A 22111-nucleotide genomic window follows, 5' to 3' on the forward strand; every position below is an offset into this window, starting at 1 on the left:
TAGGGGGTGGCCCTCACATAGGACGCTCTGAAGTCTCTGAAATCGCTTTATAAATTTCAGTGGTGTCCCTACCACATGGCATACCTAGGCATACGCATACCTATGGACCCTAATCTAGTTATCAAGTGTATTTACCAGCCATTGTTGGGAGTTTAATAAGCTTGCATAGTCATGGGCAAACCTTGAGATATCTTTGATGGGTAGAGTGGCAGCGCTAAAGATGGTGCTGTTCCCGAAGATCCTGTATCTGTTTCGCTCCATCTTCTATATAGTTCCTATGTCCCTCCTTAAGAAATTTTATACCATTGCGTTTAACTTCATCTGGAACAATAGGAGGTCTAGGCTCTCTAGAGAACGAATATTAGATTAAAAATAAGAGGTGGCTTAGCCACTCCTAAATTGGAAACCTATCAACAGGCTTCTATTTTGGATCAGCTTAGAGATTGACAGGCTTCCCCCCCATTAAAACCTTGGGTAGACATTGAACAACATAGTTTCTCTCCATTTCCACTAGTAGACCTCTTATGGCTGGACAAACCTAGCAGACCAAACCCAGTATCTACACTCAGAAGCGTCAGAGATTCACTCCCTGCCTGGGACAAGATGATGACCCTTTTGCCAGATTACCATCTCCCCTCCTCTAGTCTCTCTACAATAGCACTGTCACAACTAATTCCAGACCTCCACCTTGACTTTAGTATAGGCATGGTGCTTGGCGAGTGCAGGATCATTTGGAAGGAGGGTCTCTTGCCCCTGTCTCTCAACTACAAGCCAGGTATGATATTCCTGCCCGCGATTTTTATAAATAAGTTAGGCACTGGATACAAACATCCCTCACACTTAGAAGTGTTGATGCTGACCCCCCCTTACATCCAGCTGTCCCTCTCTCCTGTATCCCATGCAGGCGGTATTTCTTTATGGTACCGGCTACTCTTAACTCCTATTGATAATCGTGTTTTACCGATTCAAGCTATCTGGGAATCTGACCTAGATATTACTATTTCAGCTGACGTCTGGGAGAAAGTCTTCCAAAACATATATAAGATGTCAAAGTGTATTAACCACTGGGAAATGTTGATTAAAATTTTTCATAGGTTGTACCATACCTCGGATAAGCTTCATAAAATCTGGCCATCAGAATCCAAATATTGTTGGAGGCGTTGTGGTGAAATTGGTACGCTTATGCATTTTTTTTGGTCATGCTCCAAACCTCAACCATTGTGGGTTGAAATGTTTCATTTAATTTCACAGGTTTCCAAAAATAATATTTCTCCTTTCCCAGCTATGGCACTACTACATCTGTATCCTCAACATCTCCAACATCACAAGCCAGAGCTGCAATAGCACAGAATTGGAAATCCCCTCTAATTCCAGCTCTCCCTAAAATTATTACCAATGTGCAACATAGCTTTAAACAATCTATAGGGGTTTCCTCCCCATTGGTTAAATGGTTCACATGGTATGAGTATTTTACGGATCATAGTCCAGCCTTCGATTCTTGAGTATTGTTCTTCCCACTCAAGAATCCAAGACTTTTCCAATGCAGCCCCCCTTCTCTGGAACGACCTCCCTCGTTCCATCCGTCTCTCTCCTACTCTGTGCTCCTTCAAACGTGCACTCAAAACTCACCTCTTCCTCAAAGCCTACCAACCATCTACTTAACCCCCATCTCCTCCCTTTAGCTAGTCCTCCCTTCTCTCCTCTTGCCTCAACTGGCTCCTCTTGTGCCTGGTCTGTTTACCCTCCCTTAGGATGTAAGCTCGTATGAGCAGGGCCCCCTCCCCTCCGGTCTCCTTACCTGTTCTTCCGCTCCGATTTACTGCATATGACTGGCTGGAGTTTCTGAAGTATTGGTACTTTTTGTTCATTGTTCTGTATGGTTTCACCCTGTATAGTCTACTGTTAGTACTGTGTGCGGCGCTGCGGATACCTTGTGGCGCCTAACAAATAAATGATAATAATAATAATACTGTTGAGAGGTTCTCGAGCTGTGCACTTGGGGCAGACCCACAGGTACACTTCTTGTAACCGGATAGTCTCCTGTCTTATCTTGTCCCCCCCTACCTGTCTTCTCCTTTGTCGGTCTCACTTGCTGTTTTTGACGTATGTACCTTGTGCTATAAGCTGTTTTTTATTATTATTACTTCTTACTTTTACTTGCTTGATTGTTTGTATAAGCAGTGCTGATTGTTCATTGCACTTGATCTGCTGATTGTAACCTGTAATCACTGCTATGTTTGTAATTTGTTCTTCTAAAAACTCAATAAAAATCTTTTGAGTTAAAAAAAATATAAATAAAATCGAACTATAAGACTGAACTATGGGTTCCAGCTGCAGGAAGGCAGTTTGGAAGGTAGCACTGTGCAGAAATTGCTTGTTGAATGAAATGCTCCCTCCAGGGCATACGTAAGAGCTGCAGAGACTGTTTTATGTATGCTTGCAGTTTAAATGTGTTCAAAAAACTTTAAGTTAAATATAAATAACTTATTACTTTGTGACCCAGTGGGTATCCAGGAGATCCCAATAGTATAAGACTGCGGCACTCTTCAATTCTAGTAGCTGGGATTGGAGAGAGCAACTCAGCTCTGGGTTTGCATGAAGCCTGCAGTAGCTGGGCTTGAGGTAAGGGCCTGGTGGAGATTTGGCTGTCGCACCCTGCTTTCCCAGATGGGAAATGTAAAGTGCAGGTACCGAAAGGCTCTTCTGAAACTGCAAGCTGGATTGTATTAAACCCAGAAGGCACCATGCCTCTTGCGAGCCCCAGGAGGGCAAAGTGCCACACCAAAGATGCAACTGAAGGACTACTGCCCCGGGATCCAGCTTCCACCCTCCTAGAGCCAAATTCAGCTTGTAGGCAACACTAGACTTTGGGGAAACAGTCCTGGAAGTCAGTCTGGGCAGGAGATGTCAAAGTTGTGCCAGGGTCAACAGGGGCTAAGCCCTCCCTGGCTCTGGATGTACATGGACAGGAAAATAAAAACACCTTCCTATCCAGGTTAATGCCTCTTCTAGCTCAATTTGTGTTCGAATAAAAGAAAATGTCTACCCACTCCTGCTTCCTTGGTACCATGTCCCTAAACGACTCCTTTAGATGTTGCCCGACTCCTCTGACCGATGCTGGGGTTTATGATCCGGCGCAGGCTTGTTTTTGCATATATGGTGGAATTGCCCGAAATTAACCCCTTTCTGGTGTTAGGTCTAGTCCCTGATGGAATCTGTGATTCAAATCTTCCTCCCCATTGAACCTAAACTCTCCCTCCTACCTCTTGGATTTCCTTTGGCCACTAAACATGGACATAAATTAGCCCGTTACATTATTTCCGCTGCCACTTGTCAAATTGCCACCAATTGGAAACATGTAGCCGCCCCCCCTATCTCATCAGTGATCACCAGGATTTGGCAGGTTTACAGAATGGAATACATGACCAGTATTATTTCTAACTCCTCTAAAACTTTCAACAAAGTCTGAGAGCCCCGGATGTCCTACTTCCAGTATCGCTCCCCCTTACCCTAACCCCCACATTCCTTTCCTCTCCCCTTCTCTTCCCTCTCCCCCTCTGCTCCCAGGGTGGTTTCTGCCAGGCCACCCCTCTTCCTTTCTTTCTTCGTTCTTCTACCCCCAATCTTACTTTCACTTCCTCTCTCTTCTTCTTTCTCATATCCTCATTTCGCCTTTTCCTTCCTTCATTTCACTCAGATATTTAATATTCTTTAAACTTCTGGTCTTTCCATTCTCATCCTTATTTGGAGTCTGTACAACACTCTCTCCAGTGCACGGTGTTCTCTGTTAATTGTGCATTTTGCTTTATTTCCAAATGTACTCGATATTGATTTATATACCCGTCAATAAAAACTTGTTGTTTTTTTTAGAGAAAAAACCCTTCCTATCACTTTAAACAGTGACTGCATGGTCCAAACTGATCCTCTTGTAGAGATAAGAGGATTGAGTCATCAGGCTGGGGTTAGTATATCCCTTGTACAACATGATACAAAGAAACTGTATAAATCCTGATCTAGGTTGGTTTGGCCAAGCGGCACCTGTGGAAGCAGCCAGAGATGACAATCCAGCAAGACACTACTAAGCGTGGTGGATGATCGAGGTGGCACTGTAAGCCCATCCTGTCACAACGGGGAACCTCTTTTTTTTTTTCTAACTACATAGCGCCTGATTTAGAGTTGGAAATATATATGTGGCCTGAATGTACTTGCAGAACACGGCTGCACAATTGCATTTGTAGGTGGGTATTTTAGAGTGCCAAATATCTCGCAGTACGTACAATTTGTAATAAATCCATCGCAAAGATGCAACATGAAAAACTATACCAGGTCTATGGGACCTACAAAGATATACATCCTTAAAGGTCAAGTATATGTCCAGGTCAAAATCGCACACATTGCTAAGGGGACTTGTCTCTCCATATCCTTACTGCACTCAACTTACAAGAGTACACTCACGCATGCGCATGCCCTCAGACCTATTTAAGAGGCAAGCTATCCATTACTCCAGCTGCCCATTTGATATTTTATTGATAAACTGTGACATATCGACGCAATCAGACCTGTCTTAATAAACAGGCCCCAAAATGACCAGAGAAACTTGTGACCTGTTCCTTTTAAAATACCTCTGGACCAGGGCCGGACTGGCCATCTGGCGTTTGCCAGAAGGGCCGGTCCAGTACCCTGCGCTTACAAGTCCCACAGCTTTTTTTTTTTTCTTCTACTTAAATGTGATATCATACGCAGATGCGTAGCCTTCGCAATGTGCGGTCTGCTGAGGGCGCAGAGTGCTGAGGTATGTTGGTATTCTCAATGGGTCTCTACTCTTTTTCTTTGCATTCTGTTTGGGGGATAGGGAACATGGTGCAGGGGGGGGGGGAAGAAAATAAATAAAAATGACTGCACAGGGGGAGGGGGGGTGAGTGTTGTTTGCAGATGGGGAAGAAAGTGAAAATGACTGCAGGGGGGGCAATTGCTGTAGGAGGGGGAAAATAAAAATGGCCAATGTGTGTGGGGGACAGTTTATGACTCTCATCCTCCCTCATTAAATCCTCCCTTTCCTGGTTACAGGACTTTTTTCAGGCTGCACCCACTTTATGGAATTCTCTCCCTCGCACAATAAGACTCTCCTCTGATCTACAAACTTTCAAGTGTCCTCTGAAAACCTACCTCTTCAGACAAGCTTATAGTATTCCTCAACCACCCTCTTAACCTCACTACCTTACCCTATTACCACCGTTACACAATTTCACATAAGACCACTACCCCCTGACCAACATTGTTGTGTGACAGGATCATTTAGCCTATGAGTCAATTTTACCTTTGCAGCCTGGCTGGGCTGAAATGCAAAATGTAGACTTAGCCTCATGTGTCAAACTTCCATTGTCCCATAAATTGTAAGCTTGCGAGCAGGGCCTTTTTACCTGTTTGTGTTTTACCCAGATTGTTTATTAGTTTACTGTTTGTCTCCAATTGTAAAGCACTACAGAATATGTTGGAGCTATATAAATAAATGATGATGATGATGATGATGATTTGTGTGGGGGACAGTATATGACTTTAATGTGTGTAGGGGACAGTATATGACTATAATGTGCGAGGGAAGGGGGGGCTCTTAATATAGTGTGGGAGGTAGGCTATTAATCTAATGATGAATTGGAGGTAAGGGCTAATTATTGGGTGCTATTTTATTTGTGGGGTGATGGTGGGGCAATTTAATATTAAGAGTGGGGCCTATCAATTTAAGATGGGATGATTGGATCTTTAATTTAATGCTGGGGTGGTTTGGGAGCTACTAAGTGAATGTGGGGCTGTTTGGGGAAAATGAGGTCTATTTATTAAATGAGATTATGAATTAATTAATGCCTGGGATGGTTGTGGGAAATGGTTATATTTATTAAATGTAAATGCTATTTAATTTCTTGCTGGGGTTGCCTGGAGGGAGGGAAATAGGTTTATTTATTAAATGGTACTACTATTAATTTAATGTTGGGGCTGGTTGGGCATGATGGGTGTATGGGTGGAGCTTAGTAAATCATGTCATTTTTGGGTGCTAAAATGACGCGATTCCCTGAGAATCGCACCACTAGTGGAATGGCCAAATACGGGAGGATTCCCTATTCTCCTGGACAATCCAGACGAGTTGGCAAGTATGATATAGCGCCAACATGTTCCGTAAAGCTTTACAATTGGGAACTGACACAGTAGTAAAACGAGACTGGATATTAGACAGAGAAGCAGTCTTACATGTCTAGTTTTAAATGGCTGCTTGGAGGCAGCACAGTGGCTTAGTGGTTAGCGCTTCTGCCTCACAGCACTGGGTCATGAGTTTGATTCCCGACCATGGCCTTATCTGTGTATAGTTTGTATGTTCTCCCTGTGTTTGCGTGGGTTTCCTCCGGGTGCTTCGGTTTCCTCCAAAAACATATTGGTAGGTTAATTGGCTGCTATTAAAAAATTGACCCTAGTCTGTGTGTGTATATTGGGGAATTTAGACTGTAAGCTCCAATGGGGCAGGGACTAATGTGAGTGAGTTCTCTGTACAGCGCTGCAGAATTAGTGGCGCTATATAAATAAATGAGGATGATGATCCCTTGCTAACTCTAATTATTTGTGCTGCAATATAATTTTCCAATGCATCAGCTTTGCAGACCCAATGTCACTACAGGGAGACAAGCCAGAATGGTGGCACACATACAGCTGTAAACAGAGGTTTAATGCATGCTGGTCCTCCTGTGCATTTGCTAAGCTGTGGAGGATTCTGGCAGCTAATGGGTCTGAAGACATGCAAATAGGAGATGCAGCTCATTAAATGATTTGCATATATATATATATATATATATATATATATATATATATATATATATATATATATATATATATATATATGTGTGTGTGTGTCAGCAGACATGACTAGCTATTTAGCTCAATGCCCTGTTATAGCAGATGGGTTATTTTCTGTTTTCCCTGGTAACAATGAGGGTGCTCAGTGCATGCAGTGCTCTCCTTGCACACGCTCTCTCCTTCCAAAAATAGCCCCTCAGCTCCCACCAGAGGCTCCTGACTGACATCCTCCTGCGTTGCCATGGATACCACACAGCTGTCACTCACTGAGCAGCCCCGCCCCCCACACTAGGCGTGCGCGCGGTGGTTGGTGGCAGCGCCCGTCACTCACCGTCTGTCTAACAGGCGATTGGTTGGTCGTGCCCGCCCGGCTGTAGTGCGCCTGCGCAGTCCGTCAGTGTAGGGCTGTTGCTGCCAGCCGGCGGCGGTGACATCGCGGGGTGATGGCGCAGAACGGACCGCGGGGTCCGGAGAACGATGCGGGAGGACAGGAGCCTCGTACCCGGCATAGGAGCTGCCCCTCGGAGGTCCCCTCGTCCTCCGCCGGAACTTCCCGGGAGAGGCTGAGCTCGGTCCCCCGGGCCCGGCCGCGCCTCGACTCCCTCCGGAAAAACAGACCGCGTAAGTGACAGGTGTAACCGGGGGAGCGGGGCCCGGGCAGTGTCCGGGGCACAGACACACGATGGCCGCCTGTTGGAGCGGCTGGGATACACTGAGGCGGCCATACCTGGTCTGTATACAGAGGGGTCCGGGTGTAACGGTCTTCTGTAGGGAGATAGCTAGGAGGAGGGGCGGGGCTACAGGGAGGTGTGGTGACAGGAGGGGAGGAGCTACAGAGAGATGGGGAGGGTCGATAATAGGGGCGGGGCTACATGTAGATGGGGTGATTGGAGGGGAGGGGCTACAGAGAGATGGGGAGGGTTGATAATAGGGGCGGGGCTACATGGAGATGGGGTGACTGAAGGGGTGGGGCTACATGTAGGTGGGGTGACTGGAGGGGAGGGGCTACAAGGAGGTGGGTGACATGAGGGGAGTGGCTATAGGAAGGTGGGGGAGGAGCTACAGGGAGGTTGGGTGATAGGGGAGGAGGAGCTATAGGGTGTAAGGGGTGACAATAGGGGAGGAACTAGAGGTAAAGGGGGTAATAGGGACTATCTGGAGGGAGGGACTAGCGTTAGGAGGGGACACAGGAGAGGAGGGACTAGAGGTAAGAGGGGGTGACAGTGGGGGAGGGACTAGCATTAGGAGGTGGAGACTGTAGGGGAGGAACTTCAGAGGGGAGAGGAGGGACTGCAGGATGAATAGGAAGGCAGTTAAGGAGGAAATACAGGTTGGAGGGGGGTGAGGAGAGGAACTACAGGCAGAAGGGGGGTGTGAGGGACTAGAGGGTGGAGGAGGTGGTTGGAAAGGAGGGACACAGGGAGGAGGGGGTGACTGGAGAGGAGGCACTACAGGGACAAAGGGAAGACTACAGGAAAGAGGGGGTGGCAGGAGGGGAGTACACAGGAGCTGTGCACAGGAGAGGAGGTATCACAGGGAGGGACTACAGGGCGTAGAGTAGAGACTAGTGCGTGGATGCATGACAGGAGAGAAGACACTATAGAGAGATGGGGGAGAGAGGAGGTACGATAGGGAGGCGGGGGAGAGTGGCCAGATGAGGAGGAGGGACTACAGAACAAGACAGAAGCCAGTACAGGGAGGCTGGGAGATGAGGGGGGAGGGACTACAGGGAGGAGGTAGTGATAGTAGGGTAGGGACTGTGGAAAGGAGGGTGTGACGGGTGGGGGAGGGATTGTGGGGAGGAGGGTGTGACAGGTGGGGGAGGAACTGTGGGAAGCAGGGGTGGGTGAGACAAGAGGGGAGGGTGTGATAAGTGGGGAGGGACTGGGGAAAGGAGGGTGTGACAGGAGGGGAGTGATTGTGGGGAGGAGGGTGTGACAGGTGGGGGAATGACTGGGGAGGAAGGGAGGGTGTGACAGGTGGGGGAGGGACTGTGGGGAGGAGGGTGTGACAGGTGGGGGAGGGACTGTGGAAAGGAGGGGTGGGTGAGACAGGAGGGGAGGAACTGGGAAGGAGCGTGTGACAGTTGGAGAGGGAGTGTGGGAAGTAAAGCAGGGTGTGAGATGGGGAGGAGGGTGAGCCATGAAGGGAGGGAGTATAGGTAGAAGGGGAATGATAAAGTAGAGGAAAGAATTGGAAGAGATGTGGTTAGGGAGGAAAAAGGTTGATGACCGCAGTGAGGAAGTGTTGTGACTATAAGGGTGGTGAATGACGGTGTTTGTAAAGTGGACTTTGTATAGTTAGTGTAGCACTAGTGGATCTTGTATAGTTAGTGTAGCACTAGTGGATCTTGTATAGTAAGTGTAGCACTAGTGGATCTTGTATAGTTAGTGTAGCACTAGTGGATCTTGTATAGTTAGTGTAGCACTAGTGGATCTTGTATAGTTAGTGTAGCACTAGTGGATCTTGTATAGTAAGTGTAGCACTAGTGGATCTTGTATAGTTAGTGTAGCACTAGTGGATCTTGTATAGTAAGTGTAGCACTAGTGGATCTTGTATAGTAAGTGTAGCACTAGTGGATCTTGTATAGTTAGTGTAGCACTAGTGGATCTTGCATAGTAAGTGTAGCACTAGTGGATCTTGCATAGTAAGTGTAGCACTAGTGGATCTTGTATAGTAAGTGTAGCACTAGTGGATCTTGTATAGTAAGTGTAGCACTAGTGGATCTTGTATAGTTAGTGTAGCACTAGTGGATCTTGTATAGTTAGTGTAGCACTAGTGGATCTTGTATAGTAAGTGTAGCACTAGTGGATCTTGTATAGTTAGTGTAGCACTAGTGGATCTTGTATAGTTAGTGTAGCACTAGTGGATCTTGTATAGTAAGTGTAGCACTAGTGGATCTTGTATAGTAAGTGTAGCACTAGTGGATCTTGTATAGTAAGTGTAGCACTAGTGGATCTTGTATAGTAAGTGTAGCACTAGTGGATCTTGTATAGTTAGTGTAGCACTAGTGGATCTTGTATAGTAAGTGTAGCACTAGTGGATCTTGTATAGTAAGTGTAGCACTAGTGGATCTTATATAGTAAGTGTAGCACTAGTGGATCTTGTATAGTAAGTGTAGCACTAGTGGATCTTGTATAGTAAGTGTAGCACTAGTGGATCTTGTATAGTAAGTGTAGCACTGGCGTTTTTAGTGCCCGATTGCTCTCATGTTGTCACATTAAACTGAATGAGGAATTTTGATTTGTTAACTCTGTGATGACCAAGTATTGCAGAAACATTTGAAGTAATGTTCACACTGTTCTATTAATTATTTTCCTGTACTGGTGCTTTTCTTCTTAGTAGTAAGCAGTTATATTTTCCATATAATGCTTATGTAGAAATGCAGGCACTTAGCATTCCCCCTTGTTATCTGTAGTACCCCTATATACTGGACAAAACGTTTAACCTGTAGCTTCCAAGAGCTGATGAGTGAAAACTGATGAGATGTGATATAGGATACAGAACATAAAGTCACATAATAATAATAATAGGGCTGCCAGCACAGTGGATATTCGATATGGAGGTCTGAGTAGCACCCTGTTAACCCTGATGTTGCTGAGGCTTTTCTCACCCCTGTTCTGAGCCTGTTTTGGCCCTTTTGGGGCCGTTCACATTCCCACATTAATATCAGTCATTTGTTATACAACTATACCTTGGTTTTTTTGTTTTTCCAGAAGAAATTTTGGGCCTGAGTCATTAAGGAGAGCAAAGCATAAAAAAAGAGTAACTTTGCATCTGGGCAAAACCATGTTGCATTGGAGGGGGAGGTAAATGTAAAATGTGGGGACTTATTTTATAGTTGGGTTAGGACATGTCCTAGATAAACTTAATATAACCTAACCTAAAATTTCAGTGTAAAAATAAAGCCATCAAGTATTTGTGTGCTAAAGGAAAAACCAGCCAGTATATACCTTATGTGCAAAATAATAAACTAGTTTGCACCCCTTGCATTGTAACATGGTTTATCCTGGAGAACATTTACTCCTTTTCTTTGTCATACTTTCCTTAATGACTCAGCCCTTTATGTTCAGGACATAACATTAGTTTTCTTATACCTTCTAACACAGCAAAGAAAATCTACTCAGTGTGGTAGATTCAATTAGCCGCGTTGCTCTACCCCAGAATGTCCCTAAAAGTTTTTGTCTTTGAATTTAATTGATATTGCTAGTAAATGAACTAAAAGCAAATGTGTAGATTTTTTTATTTTTCCTTCGAAACACTGAGTAATTCTTGCTTTGGCATCAATCCACCTTTCCAAAACCGCAAAAAATCATTATTCTTCACATAGGTTTTCATAATAAATTCCGCACTTGAAATTAATATTATTTTTTTGTGCTAGTTTGAATGAAATGCATAAAATGTGTTTTACAATATATGAGTAGCCCAGCAAGGCACATACCATATTGAAAACTGCATCAATTGAGGGTACTCCTGAGGTTATTGAAGTCAGGATGGGGGGGGGGTTTGGCGGGCATCTGGGCATTATAGCCCCATTTGCTTTCACTTTCCATCCCTTAAGTCTGTTATTGAAATCAATATTTTTATTATTAATGGTCTCTCTGCCCTCTCGGTGTTCTGTAGACCAGAAGAAGGTCATAATAGACATTCCGAATCAGATACAGGCGCCTAGGAATAGACCCCAGTCTACAATGGCTGGGTGTCTACCCTTTAATGTATCCGCATGGAGGTTCGTGTATTCTGGCCCCTCTCGTATATTGATCATAGATTAGATAAATACTACATGAACGTGTTGCAAAAAGCCAAACTAGATGGCCTTGTGGGTTATATTCTGCCATATCATTTTATATTTCTAATATTGCCTTAGAAGATCCTTTTTGGTTCCTAGATTTGACTGGTGTGTCTCTGAATTGTACATTGTTTTGACCAGAAGTAGAGCAATCTTCATCACTGTAGCTCCCATCAAGAGTGCCCCAAAAAGATCCCGTCGTTCAAAATGACCGTGGTCTCCTCTAGTCATGGGCGAGAAGACAAAGGGTCAGTAGGCTGCCCACTGTCTTCATACATGCCTAAGCATGATCAGTATGGTAAGAATACATACAAATGCCATGCAGGGTCTAAAACGTGTGTGTCTTTTGTCCTAGCCTTTCCTTGGTTTGGCTTGGATATTGGTGGGACGCTGGTGAAACTTGTCTATTTTGAACCCAGAGATATCACCGCTGAAGAGGAGCAAGAGGAAGTGGAGAGCCTCAAGAGTATCCGGAAATACCTGATCTCCAACGTAGCCTATGGGCAGACGGGCATCCGCGACGTCCACTTGGAGCTGAAGGACCTAACCATCTGTGGCCGCAAGGGGAACCTGCACTTCATCCGTTTCCCCACCCATGACATGTCCGTCTTCATTCAGATGGCGCGGGACAAGCAGTTCTCAAGCCTTCACACGTCCTTGTGTGCAACTGGCGGGGGAGCGTACAAGTTCGAAGAGGAGTTCTTGACTGTAAGCATATTTATCTGTATTTATAGGACAACTTGGCTGTGTCTAAGGTTAGGTTCTAATTCGAAATATCTAAAACAGAGGTGTTCTATGGACGTAATTCACATTATTATTACCATTTATTTATATAGCGCCACTAATTCCGTAGCGTTGTACAGAGAACTCGCATCAGTCCCTGCCCCATTGGTCTAAATTCCCTAACACACACAGACAGAGACTAGGGTCAATTTATTAGCAGGCAATTAACCTACTAGTATGTTTTTGGAGTGTGGGAGGAAACTGGAGCACCCAGAGGAAACCCACGCAAACACTGGAGATCATATAAACCCCTCACAGATAAGGCCATGGACAGGACTTGAACTCATGACCCCAGTGCTGTGAGGCAGAAGTGTTGACTACTAGGCCACCGTGCTGCCCTCTGTAGAGACAGATTAAGATGCAACCGGCAAAATCCCAGTGTGTACTATAGCTTGCAGAGATGTATTGTATACACTACAAAATGCAATTTTGTTGCACAAATACTATGCTACAAAGTCACTGGTATGAAGTAGCTATTTTGGACACTGAAAGATATTCAGCAAACTTGTACTTGGCTATCACAGAATGTTGCTTTGTTTGCTCCGGGGCAATCCCCCTAACCCATATGTTTGCCTGAATATGTTTTGTCATGTAAGTGTTGTGTTGGTTTGTTGAGGCTATGGGGATAGACAGATTTCATTTAAATGATACCCTCCTCTGGTCCTCTCACCCGTACACAACCAGCATGTAAGGAACTATATAAATCTTGCATTCTCTATTCACTTTGTTACATCTATATTAATAATCTTCTGGGCTAGTATACTATATATGAATTTGAATGAATAGGAAATTTCCATATACAGGTGGGGGCAGTAACCATCCTGGAACAACCTCCAACTGCATGAAGACTGCCCCCTATCAGAACATTGGCTGTCTGAATATGAGATTAGTGTCCCAGGATTTTCAGCCCACAGGACAATCCACACCAACAGCTACTTTAAAATTCTCATGAAGGCATTATAGCAGGAAGTCGTAGCCAAAGCACTATTTTGTATCTGATGTGTACCAATAACTGTACTTTGATACTAGTCTTTTATTAATGTTAATGTTTAGAACTGCACGGCCTCTAGACTTTAATTAAGGTCATATTGAATTATGCTTCGGAGAATTAATCTGTTTGGGTCAATAATTACCCCCACATGTTCTTACAGAGGTAAACACTCAAAACGTAGCCTGTTCAGACACCCCTGTGTTGATGAAATGACCGTAAGCTCTTCCTCATTCTATATGGACTTTATTTGTGCTATCCAATGTAGTTAAAGCCAAAAGTTTAGGACCCGTGGAACCTGGAACTTGGGTTCATCTTTTAAATACGATGCACTAATCACTCCACATACGCATATTGCTTGTCTAAAGAAATGTCCGGCCTTGAAGAAGCGCATCGGCGAAACGCACGTTGGGTTTCACTGACTATGCCTTAAACGAAATGTTCAATAATATTTAGTTACAGTATAAGTTTAAAGATCAGATCGTTTAGCTATAGAGCTTTGAAAAGAAACAATTATTTGATCTAATGGTAGCTAGCGATTCACTTGCTGGTATACTTCTGAGACAGAGTTCAGGGAAAGCAGTTCCATCCATATATGTAGAACCTAGTCTCAGATCTTATGTTAAATATGACTGGAAAGATATAAGCAATGATATTAGCAATCTGAGAAAGGATCGAGACCTCTATTTAGCGGAGGACCTGTCCATTTTCTTTACCTTTAAGCGGGTTTTATTATAAGGTGTTAACTATACTTGCTAAAATAAACCTAAGAAATGGTGATGGCTCATAATACATAAGGGACGGTTTAGCTACATTGCAAAATGTGATCTAAATATATAACTGACATTATTGAATGTAAACGGAGGAACTTACACGATATAAGATCGAATACAAATGGGGGATTTTATATGAATTATGTAAGAATTATTGCCATCTCCCTAATCCTCAGATGACATAGGTTATATGCTATGTTTTCATATTAGCATAAGTATATATTTTATACAGACTTATATGTGGAAGATCTGCATTTATTAATCATCTGACCTAATAATTTATCTAATTCTACACTATCGGCATATTACTTAATGGAATGAGTTCCCTCCGTATGTGTGTGTGTGTGTATATATATATATATACACAAGTTAACCCGTGCATGATACTCATGCATTCTAGTCAAATCAAGCCATAGCCCAGGCCTCAACCACCAACCACTCCCCACTGTCACCCCCGGCAACCACCAACCACTCCCAACTGTCACTTCTCCTTAAAGAAATATATATATATATATTTTTAAAATCTTTATAAACACTTTTAACAATTAACAAATTAAATGAACAAATTAAAAACATCTTAGTATACCAAATTTCAGCCCTTTCTGAATTTTTTTTTACACACACACTAAGAATTTAGTAGGTCAGTGTATAACTCCGCCCAGCAGGTGGCGCTGCAGCTTGGTTTTATTTTTTCCACACACAGACAGACTAACACACGCCACTAGACATTTATATTATAGATATATATATATATATACATACATACATACATACATACATACATACATAAATAATCCAGTCTCCTACCTTAGAAGATCCACTTTATTTCTCTTGCCTTTTAGGCGGCTATCATTATAAGGTGATAGTGTAAAACGATGATGATTCAAAACCTGTAAGAGACGGATCAGTTATATTATCAAATGCGGATGTGATTCCCTATAACATATAACTACACTGACATTATTGAATACAAGCTGGGGACTTTATACGGCATAAGAAATTTAATAGCATCTCCGCAATTTTCAGATGATTGAGATCATATGCTGTTTGATACAATTGTTATAACGTTTGTAGCTAATACAATTATACCAGCTAACACATCAGATGCGGACCCATAAGTCAAGGATCTGCATTTAATTCCATAGCTGCCTTGAGATACTATATACACGCTGCAACTGTAGAATAAAAGAGAACTTACATATGAGAGGGAATTTCACCTCAGAGATCGTCAAAGTATGAGATTTTGATCTTACTTGTCCCCAGTAATATATTTTTATTTGGGAGACATACAAGGCATCAGGGCCGTCTTTCCCATTGGGCACAATGGGCAGGTGCCCGGGGGGCCCGTCGGAGGCAGCAAAAAAAAAAAGACAATACTTACCTTGCGGTCAGCTGGCGATCCGGCTCCCTCCATGGTCTCCTCCTCTGTGCGGCGCTCGCAGTGCATGTCGGGCGTGACGTCATCACGCCCGCCCGACATCCATTGCGGAGCGCGACGGAGGAGGAGACCATGGAGGGAGCCGGATCGCCAGCTGACCGCAAGGTAAGTATTGTCTTTTTTTTTTTTTTTTTTTTACTGCCTCCGACGGGCCCCACTGGGCTGCAGGGCCCATATATATATATATATATATATATATATATATATATATCATTTTTTATTTTTTTTATATATATATATATAGGGGCCCAAGATGTTCTTAAGAGGGCCCTGCAAGGCATAGCCAGTTTTTATACAAGATATCATTATTTCATTTTTTAATCAGTTTACATATTTCGCTGCCAATTTTAAACATAATTAATAAAGGTTAAATGTTATACTATTTACAGTCTTTAGACAAGCAATATGCGTATGTGGAGTGATTAGTGCATCGTATTTAAAACCATTTCTTTCTCTTTGTTCAAATTGAACCCTGTAAGGTTTTGATGCACCCCTGATTAAAGAACAATATTTATACAATATGTAATTTCAAAATATATCGGGGTATGATAACTCCCCATTAATTGGTGCGACCCTTCCCAACTTTCCCTATCCCTACTTCAACTTGGGTTCATCCTCAGAAATCTGGAGGTTCTGTTTAGTGTCATCAGTACAGAGTTATTACAGTTTAAATAGTTTAAAAACTGGAACTTTTCCAATAGTCATCAGTTTTTCATAAAAATGCAGTTAGTCATGGAAGCAGCAAGAGCGGGAATATTACTGGTGAATTAAATATTAAATTATCAACTGGTACACGCTGACTGCCAGAAGAAGATTGAATGTAAACTGCAGAAGCTGAGCCCTTGTCAGCAGAGACCACTGGACGGGATGAGGCGGCCGGAGAGACGTGGTCATTACAGCAGTGACTGGTGAGGAACATCACGAGGGGTATTGTGCAATTATTCAGTTACAGTAGTGGTGGTCTTTAAATATACCAATTTATAGATATAAATGTAGTAAGTGGTACGTGCAGAGATGGATTAAATGAAGGGTCAGTGGAAACGCCCAACGGATGTCCGACGGGAGGGCACCATTGCTTTCCTCAGCAAACGGTCAAGTCGTCAACTTTCTGATTCACAAACATTACTCTAATTCATTACATCTGTTTTTATATACAGGTCGGGGGGCTTGAACTGTGGAAGCTGGATGAATTAGATTGTCTCATCAAAGGGGTTCTCTTTATCGATTCTGTTGGATTTAATGGACAATCCCAATGTTTCTACCTGGAAAATCCCAAGGATCCCGAAAAGTGCCAGAAAATCCCCTACGCTCTGGAGAACCCGTACCCTCTGCTGCTGGTGAACATCGGCTCTGGCGTCAGCATCCTGGCCGTGTACTCCAAGGACGACTATAAACGGGTGACTGGCACCAGGTGTGTAGATGCGTTTGGCGTGTTTGTGGATAGATTATTACATGTAATTTATGGGGAAGTACATATGTAAAGAGATTTCCCCGTGGTCTGACTCTTTCTCCTGCTTGTACTGTCACCCTCAGTCTAGGAGGGGGAACGTTTTTTGGGCTTTGCTGCCTTCTGACCGGCTGTTCCACGTTTGAAGAGGCTCTGATGATGGCGTCTCTGGGGGACAGCACAAAGGTGGATAAGTTGGTGCGGGACATTTACGGAGGAGATTACGAGCGGTTTGGATTGCCGGGCTACGCCGTGGCTTCCAGGTAAGGGCTAGTTACTTATGTGTACCCACTGGTGTCATAGCCTCTGACATCGTCTTCCTGCAAAGGTCAGTTTGTTTTCCTTGGATATCCGTACGAATGTTTCTCGGTTCATCTCTGACTCCTGGATGTGGGTATAATGGAGAGAATGATTATACCATGTATACTGCTCACTGCCTAATGAGGGCGGCCTATAGTTATTACCCTGTGCTAAGTCAGCTATATCCTTTACCACACACTGTCTGTAAGAGCGTATAAAGGTAAAGGAGTGGATCGTTCCATCGTCCTGTGTAGGGGCAATGATTTGGGTAACGTGTCATCGTACAGTCTGTAACCTGCCGATGGCTGTAGTGTTGATGATTATTGCAGGACCCTTTAATACCACAGCGGGGGGGGTATACAGAATGTAGTGTGACTATTAGATCCTGGAAGGATAGTTGTTTTAGAAGGAATAATACTATGAAACCCGTGGTGAAAAGTCTTCTGTCTTGTCGGTATATACGGGGTAATATCTTAGCAGATGTGCCATCCTCTGGCCCCAGGTGCGTGCCGTCTTCTGGCCCTAGATGACCCTAGCTGTGTGCCCACTCTGCGTGGATCCCACCGGCACGGTCTGCCCAAGTGTGGCCGGATCACTGCTTCGTGTTGATTGCACTTATTCCATGAGAACCTCGTACTGACAATTCTCTTCTTTTCTTTTACCAGTTTTGGCAACATGATGAGCAAGGAGAAAAGAGATTTGGTTAGCAAAGAAGACTTGGCCAGGGCCACGCTCATTACCATAACCAATAATATTGGTTCCTTGGCGCGGATGTGCGCTCTAAACGAGGTAGGTCTTTTCTGAAAACGCCATTTCTTCCATTTTTGTTTGACGCAGTCTTTGTGCAGCCTGGCGGTGAGACCCGTCTGAGGCTACACTTCTGCTTAGTCAGCGGCCTGGGTTGTGAAACAGTCTTTCACAGCAATATGGCAATGTCACTCAATAACTTCCTGTTTTCTGAGTAAGCTTCAATTCTGATGTTAAAGGGATTTACAATGCACCCTCTACTACAACATATCAAAATATTTTCTCAGGTTTGGTTCCACTTTAACCACTTCATCCTTTTGATTTGGAAGCATATTGATCTTGTTTTGTCCATATATAGGAAAAATTAAGTGTGGTCAAGATTATTTTTGTGACAAACAAAATCTAACTATCTATATCTCAGCAAACTATTCCAAATGTGTAGTTAGTTTAGATTTCTAGGACTCTATACTGTGCTGTGACTGCCCTCTGCTGGGGAAACTTTGCACTGCGGGGGACTGCCTGTACAGATGGGGAAAGCAGCGCATAGTTTTCCCTTCAAACACCCTGTGCTGCAATCCGGGGTGTCAGGAGTGGAATGAAACCTTCTTCTCTGGATAACATGGCCGTCAGTGTCAGCGTGTGGTGGTGGTGGTGACCGTACACCCAACAAAGAGCGGACGCCATATTCTGGCTGCCGTGTGTCTGTCTGCAGTCTGTGGAGTGTTTTCGTACGGCTGGGACCTGATGACTCTGAGCTCTCAGCTTCTTTACAGTGCTGCCTTGTAGCATCTAAGTCAAGCAGCATTGTACAGGGCTATGAGAGAGCAGAGGTCCCCTCACCCCTTCCAGCTCCCTCTAGTGACCAAACACTGCTATAGCAAGCTGGATATCATGAACAAGACTAGAGAACGGACCATTATCTTGCCTTGGATGTGTGGCTCCACTTGAATTAACATGTTCTCCTTTTGTCTTTAAAAATAAATGAAATAAAAGCTAATCTTTCAGTCTACCTACAACAAGCTATGTATGAACATATTGCAGAATACAAGGACAGACCACATACATCTTACTCTGCTAGAAATGCTACAAGCTGTAGCCCATATCCCCACTGCAGAGCGGTACAGTTAGAATCTTACTGTCTATATACAATGTGACGCTTTCCTTTTGGCTCTAACAGAACATTAGCCGCGTGGTGTTTGTGGGCAACTTCCTGCGGATTAATACCATTTCCATGAAGCTCCTGGCGTACGCCCTGGAGTATTGGTCTAAGGGACAGCTGAAAGCCCTCTTCCTGGAGCACGAGGTAAGATTCGGGCAGCGGGTCCCTTGCCATACGTTGTCTATAGAAGGGTATTCACAAGGATGTGTTTCTCGGCCTTTTTACTTATATCTCTTGGTGAATTAATTTACTAGTAACCACCACTTTGCTGATGACACCCAAATCTACCTCTTCTCCCCTTCTGTGTGACCAACAATGTCTCTGCCCCAATGCTCAACATGTCCAAAACAGATCTCCTCTTCCTTCCTCCCAGTGTCACTGCCCTGAGATGTCCCTCAACAATAAACCCGCTGCCTTGTAGTCACCTTGGGCTCCACTCTCTGCTTTACCCCTCTCTCTCCTTCTTTTACATCCGCCTTCGAAATATCGCTAGAATACGTCCTCTTACCCAAGATGCTGCCAAAACTCTTATCCACACTCATCTCCCTCATTGCTTACTGCAGCCTCCTCATATCCGGCAAAACCCTCACCCATCTATCTCTGCTTCAGTCACCACCCCTTCATACACCTTATACCCCATCTTCAAATCCTCTCTGACCTGCCCCCTTAGGCCTACTTCTTTCCTGCAGCTCTCACCTCCGTCTACAAGACTTCTCCTGTGCTGTTATCTACCTATGGAACTCCCTAGTATGCTGGATCAGATTCTTTATACTCTCTGAATACCCATCTATTTATTAGTTTACCCTGCTCCAACCTATACTACCCACTCTGATGCCCCAGTCTCTGAGCCACACTCTCTCCTCTTGTCTCCGCTTCCACCCTTTATAGAGTGTAAGGTCTCCCACAGGCAGAACCCTCCTATCCCTTTGTTTTCATGTCTGCCTTGTATGTCCCTGTGTTATGTTAGGTATACATGCTGATACAATACATAAACTACATTGTACTGAACATTCCCTTCTCTCTCGTGTAGGGTTATTTTGGAGCTGTTGGTGCCCTTCTGGAGCTGGTGACCACAACCTGATTATATAACTGATCTGACGGCGACTGTTAAAGAGATATATAATATTATATATAATATGTGTATATATTATGCAAATCAGGTTTGGTGCAGGAGTCTACAGCAAATCTTCCGATTGTGTGTGTATAATATATGTATATAAGGTACATCTAGGTCATTGTAAAACTCTGCTGTCTCCTGCTCTGGACAGTATGAATACAAGCCTGGAGTGTATATAATGTCTGTGGTGGGGTCTCCCAGTGACTGATTGGTCCTCTGCCTCTACCTGAGCTCACTTCCTGACCCTGCCATTAGTATACATGTTACTGTACAGAGCTGTCTCCGTGTAACGAATCATGTGACAGCTGATTGGGGGGGCTCCATACCATTTATGTAGTTTGCAATATTTGACTCGGTTGTACAGGGTGCTGTTCTAGAACCAGAAGGCTCTCTGTATTGTCAGTAGTGTATGCTGACTACCTGCTCATTCTGTTACAGAACTCAGTCGTACAGCTTCTGTGCTGCGTGTCTGCACTATCTCCTGTCTGTCTTGGCTGTTAATAAATCCTAGTGTATCAGTCACCAGTGCGCCCTGGAGGCAGTCACCTTGTCTGCTGAGCCAATGTACAACCTATCCAGTCACTAACTGATTTCAGCCATGGATTGAATATCGCTTAATCCCACAAACTGTCCTCTTCCACTGCGTGTAGGTGATGGCTGCACAGAACGTAGCCAAAGATCTCTGCCAGCGGCGGGGTATTTATTAAGAGCCGTCCACATGTTAATATGACATTTATATACAATAGATTATGTAGTGTTCTATATCATGTATGTTTTGTTTGTTTTTTTGTGATGATAGCATGTAATTGTATCATCCTTATAGTTGGGCATTTGCAAAGCTCTTAGGAAATTTCCAAATGTTGGAAAATTCTGAATTTATCTATATGTACCAAAGAGAACAAACATCTTCCCATTGACTGATCTATAGGAGGAACAGCATATTCGAGGTATAAGATGACAATACAGCTTGTGCACATGATGAAATATCTTGGTGCCTTATTGTAGGCAGTATTGTGTGCGGATCTGTTTGTCAGATCATTGTCTGTATTACCCTCAGGGTTCGCTGACAGATATCTGTTTGTTTCCTGCATAAACACACGAAAAGCGACTTTGAAAAGGTCAGAGACGGATAAGGGGTTTCCACTATTGCGTTAGAGGGAAACCTATAATCCGTAACACTCTAGAAGCACAGTGATTGGCAGACGCAGTACACTAGAGGCCGTGCTAGTGTTTGTGCATTTTTATCCCAGCGGATATGTGTGAAAGAGCCCTGGATGGTTTGTTACTTACTGTAGTGTGTGACGAGCAGAGGAACTGTTTATTATAGCCAGGAAATCTCTTCTGTCCAAATGTCTCGTGTCTGTGATCAGCTGGGACTGTCGCCTGGTCTATATTCCGAATCCCTGTCTTTTTACTACTGGAAAACTTTATTTTATATATTTTATAATAAAATGACAACTTGTTTCTAAACTGGCTTCTGTTTGTGTGCGTGTGTATAATTTTTATATATATATTGTGTGCGTGTGTATAACATTTTATATATAGTGTGTGTGTTATTATTCCGGTCGCATTCTTATCTGGTATATAGCACCACCAAATTATTACATAGCGCTGTACAGAGAATATCTGAACACTAGATGGCGCAATAGGCTCATCTGCCTAGAACTGATCTGATATCACACTGCAGCTCACTACGTACATACATAACGCAACTTATTATTTATGTATAC

The 22111-nt window shown here is 43.8% G+C and overlaps 1 protein-coding gene and 1 long non-coding RNA gene across 3 annotated transcripts in view; one reads left to right on the forward strand and one right to left on the reverse strand.

The window, feature by feature from the left end:
* Positions 1-7602, reverse strand: part of LOC142107859 (uncharacterized) — a 41300-nt gene extending 33698 nt beyond the window's left edge. The window contains exon 1 of the long non-coding RNA XR_012680034.1: positions 7172-7602. This is a non-coding gene — a long non-coding RNA (uncharacterized LOC142107859). The remainder of the gene's footprint in view (positions 1-7171) is intronic.
* PANK2 (pantothenate kinase 2) lies at positions 7215-21851 on the forward strand. 2 transcript variants are annotated; one of them, XM_075191356.1, is made up of 7 exons: positions 7215-7461; positions 11985-12337; positions 16769-17022; positions 17145-17321; positions 18024-18147; positions 19283-19408; positions 20295-21851. In XM_075191356.1, exons 1-7 carry the CDS (start codon positions 7284-7286, stop codon positions 20343-20345), a joined length of 1263 nt encoding a protein of 420 aa, XP_075047457.1. In that variant the 5' UTR covers positions 7215-7283; the 3' UTR covers positions 20346-21851. The 2 variants fall into 2 exon arrangements, with proteins under 2 accessions (XP_075047457.1, XP_075047530.1); XM_075191429.1 differs by having other exon boundaries at positions 7377-7461; positions 12049-12337.
* The last annotated feature ends 260 nt before the right edge of the window (positions 21852-22111 follow it).

Source organism: Mixophyes fleayi, chromosome 1, assembly GCF_038048845.1.
Source record: "Mixophyes fleayi isolate aMixFle1 chromosome 1, aMixFle1.hap1, whole genome shotgun sequence".
NCBI lineage: Eukaryota > Metazoa > Chordata > Amphibia > Anura > Limnodynastidae > Mixophyes > Mixophyes fleayi.

Excerpts from the sequence above, each read along its gene's own strand:
- PANK2 (XM_075191356.1), top strand. The coding sequence starts at position 7,284 with ATGGCGCAGAACGGACCGCGGGGTCCGGAGAACGATGCGGGAGGACAG. Across the intron at positions 17,023-17,144 it reads AAACGGGTGACTGGCACCAG|TCTAGGAGGGGGAACGTTTT; the intron begins GTGTGTAGATGC and ends TGTCACCCTCAG. Across the intron at positions 17,322-18,023 it reads GGCTACGCCGTGGCTTCCAG|TTTTGGCAACATGATGAGCA; the intron begins GTAAGGGCTAGT and ends TTCTTTTACCAG.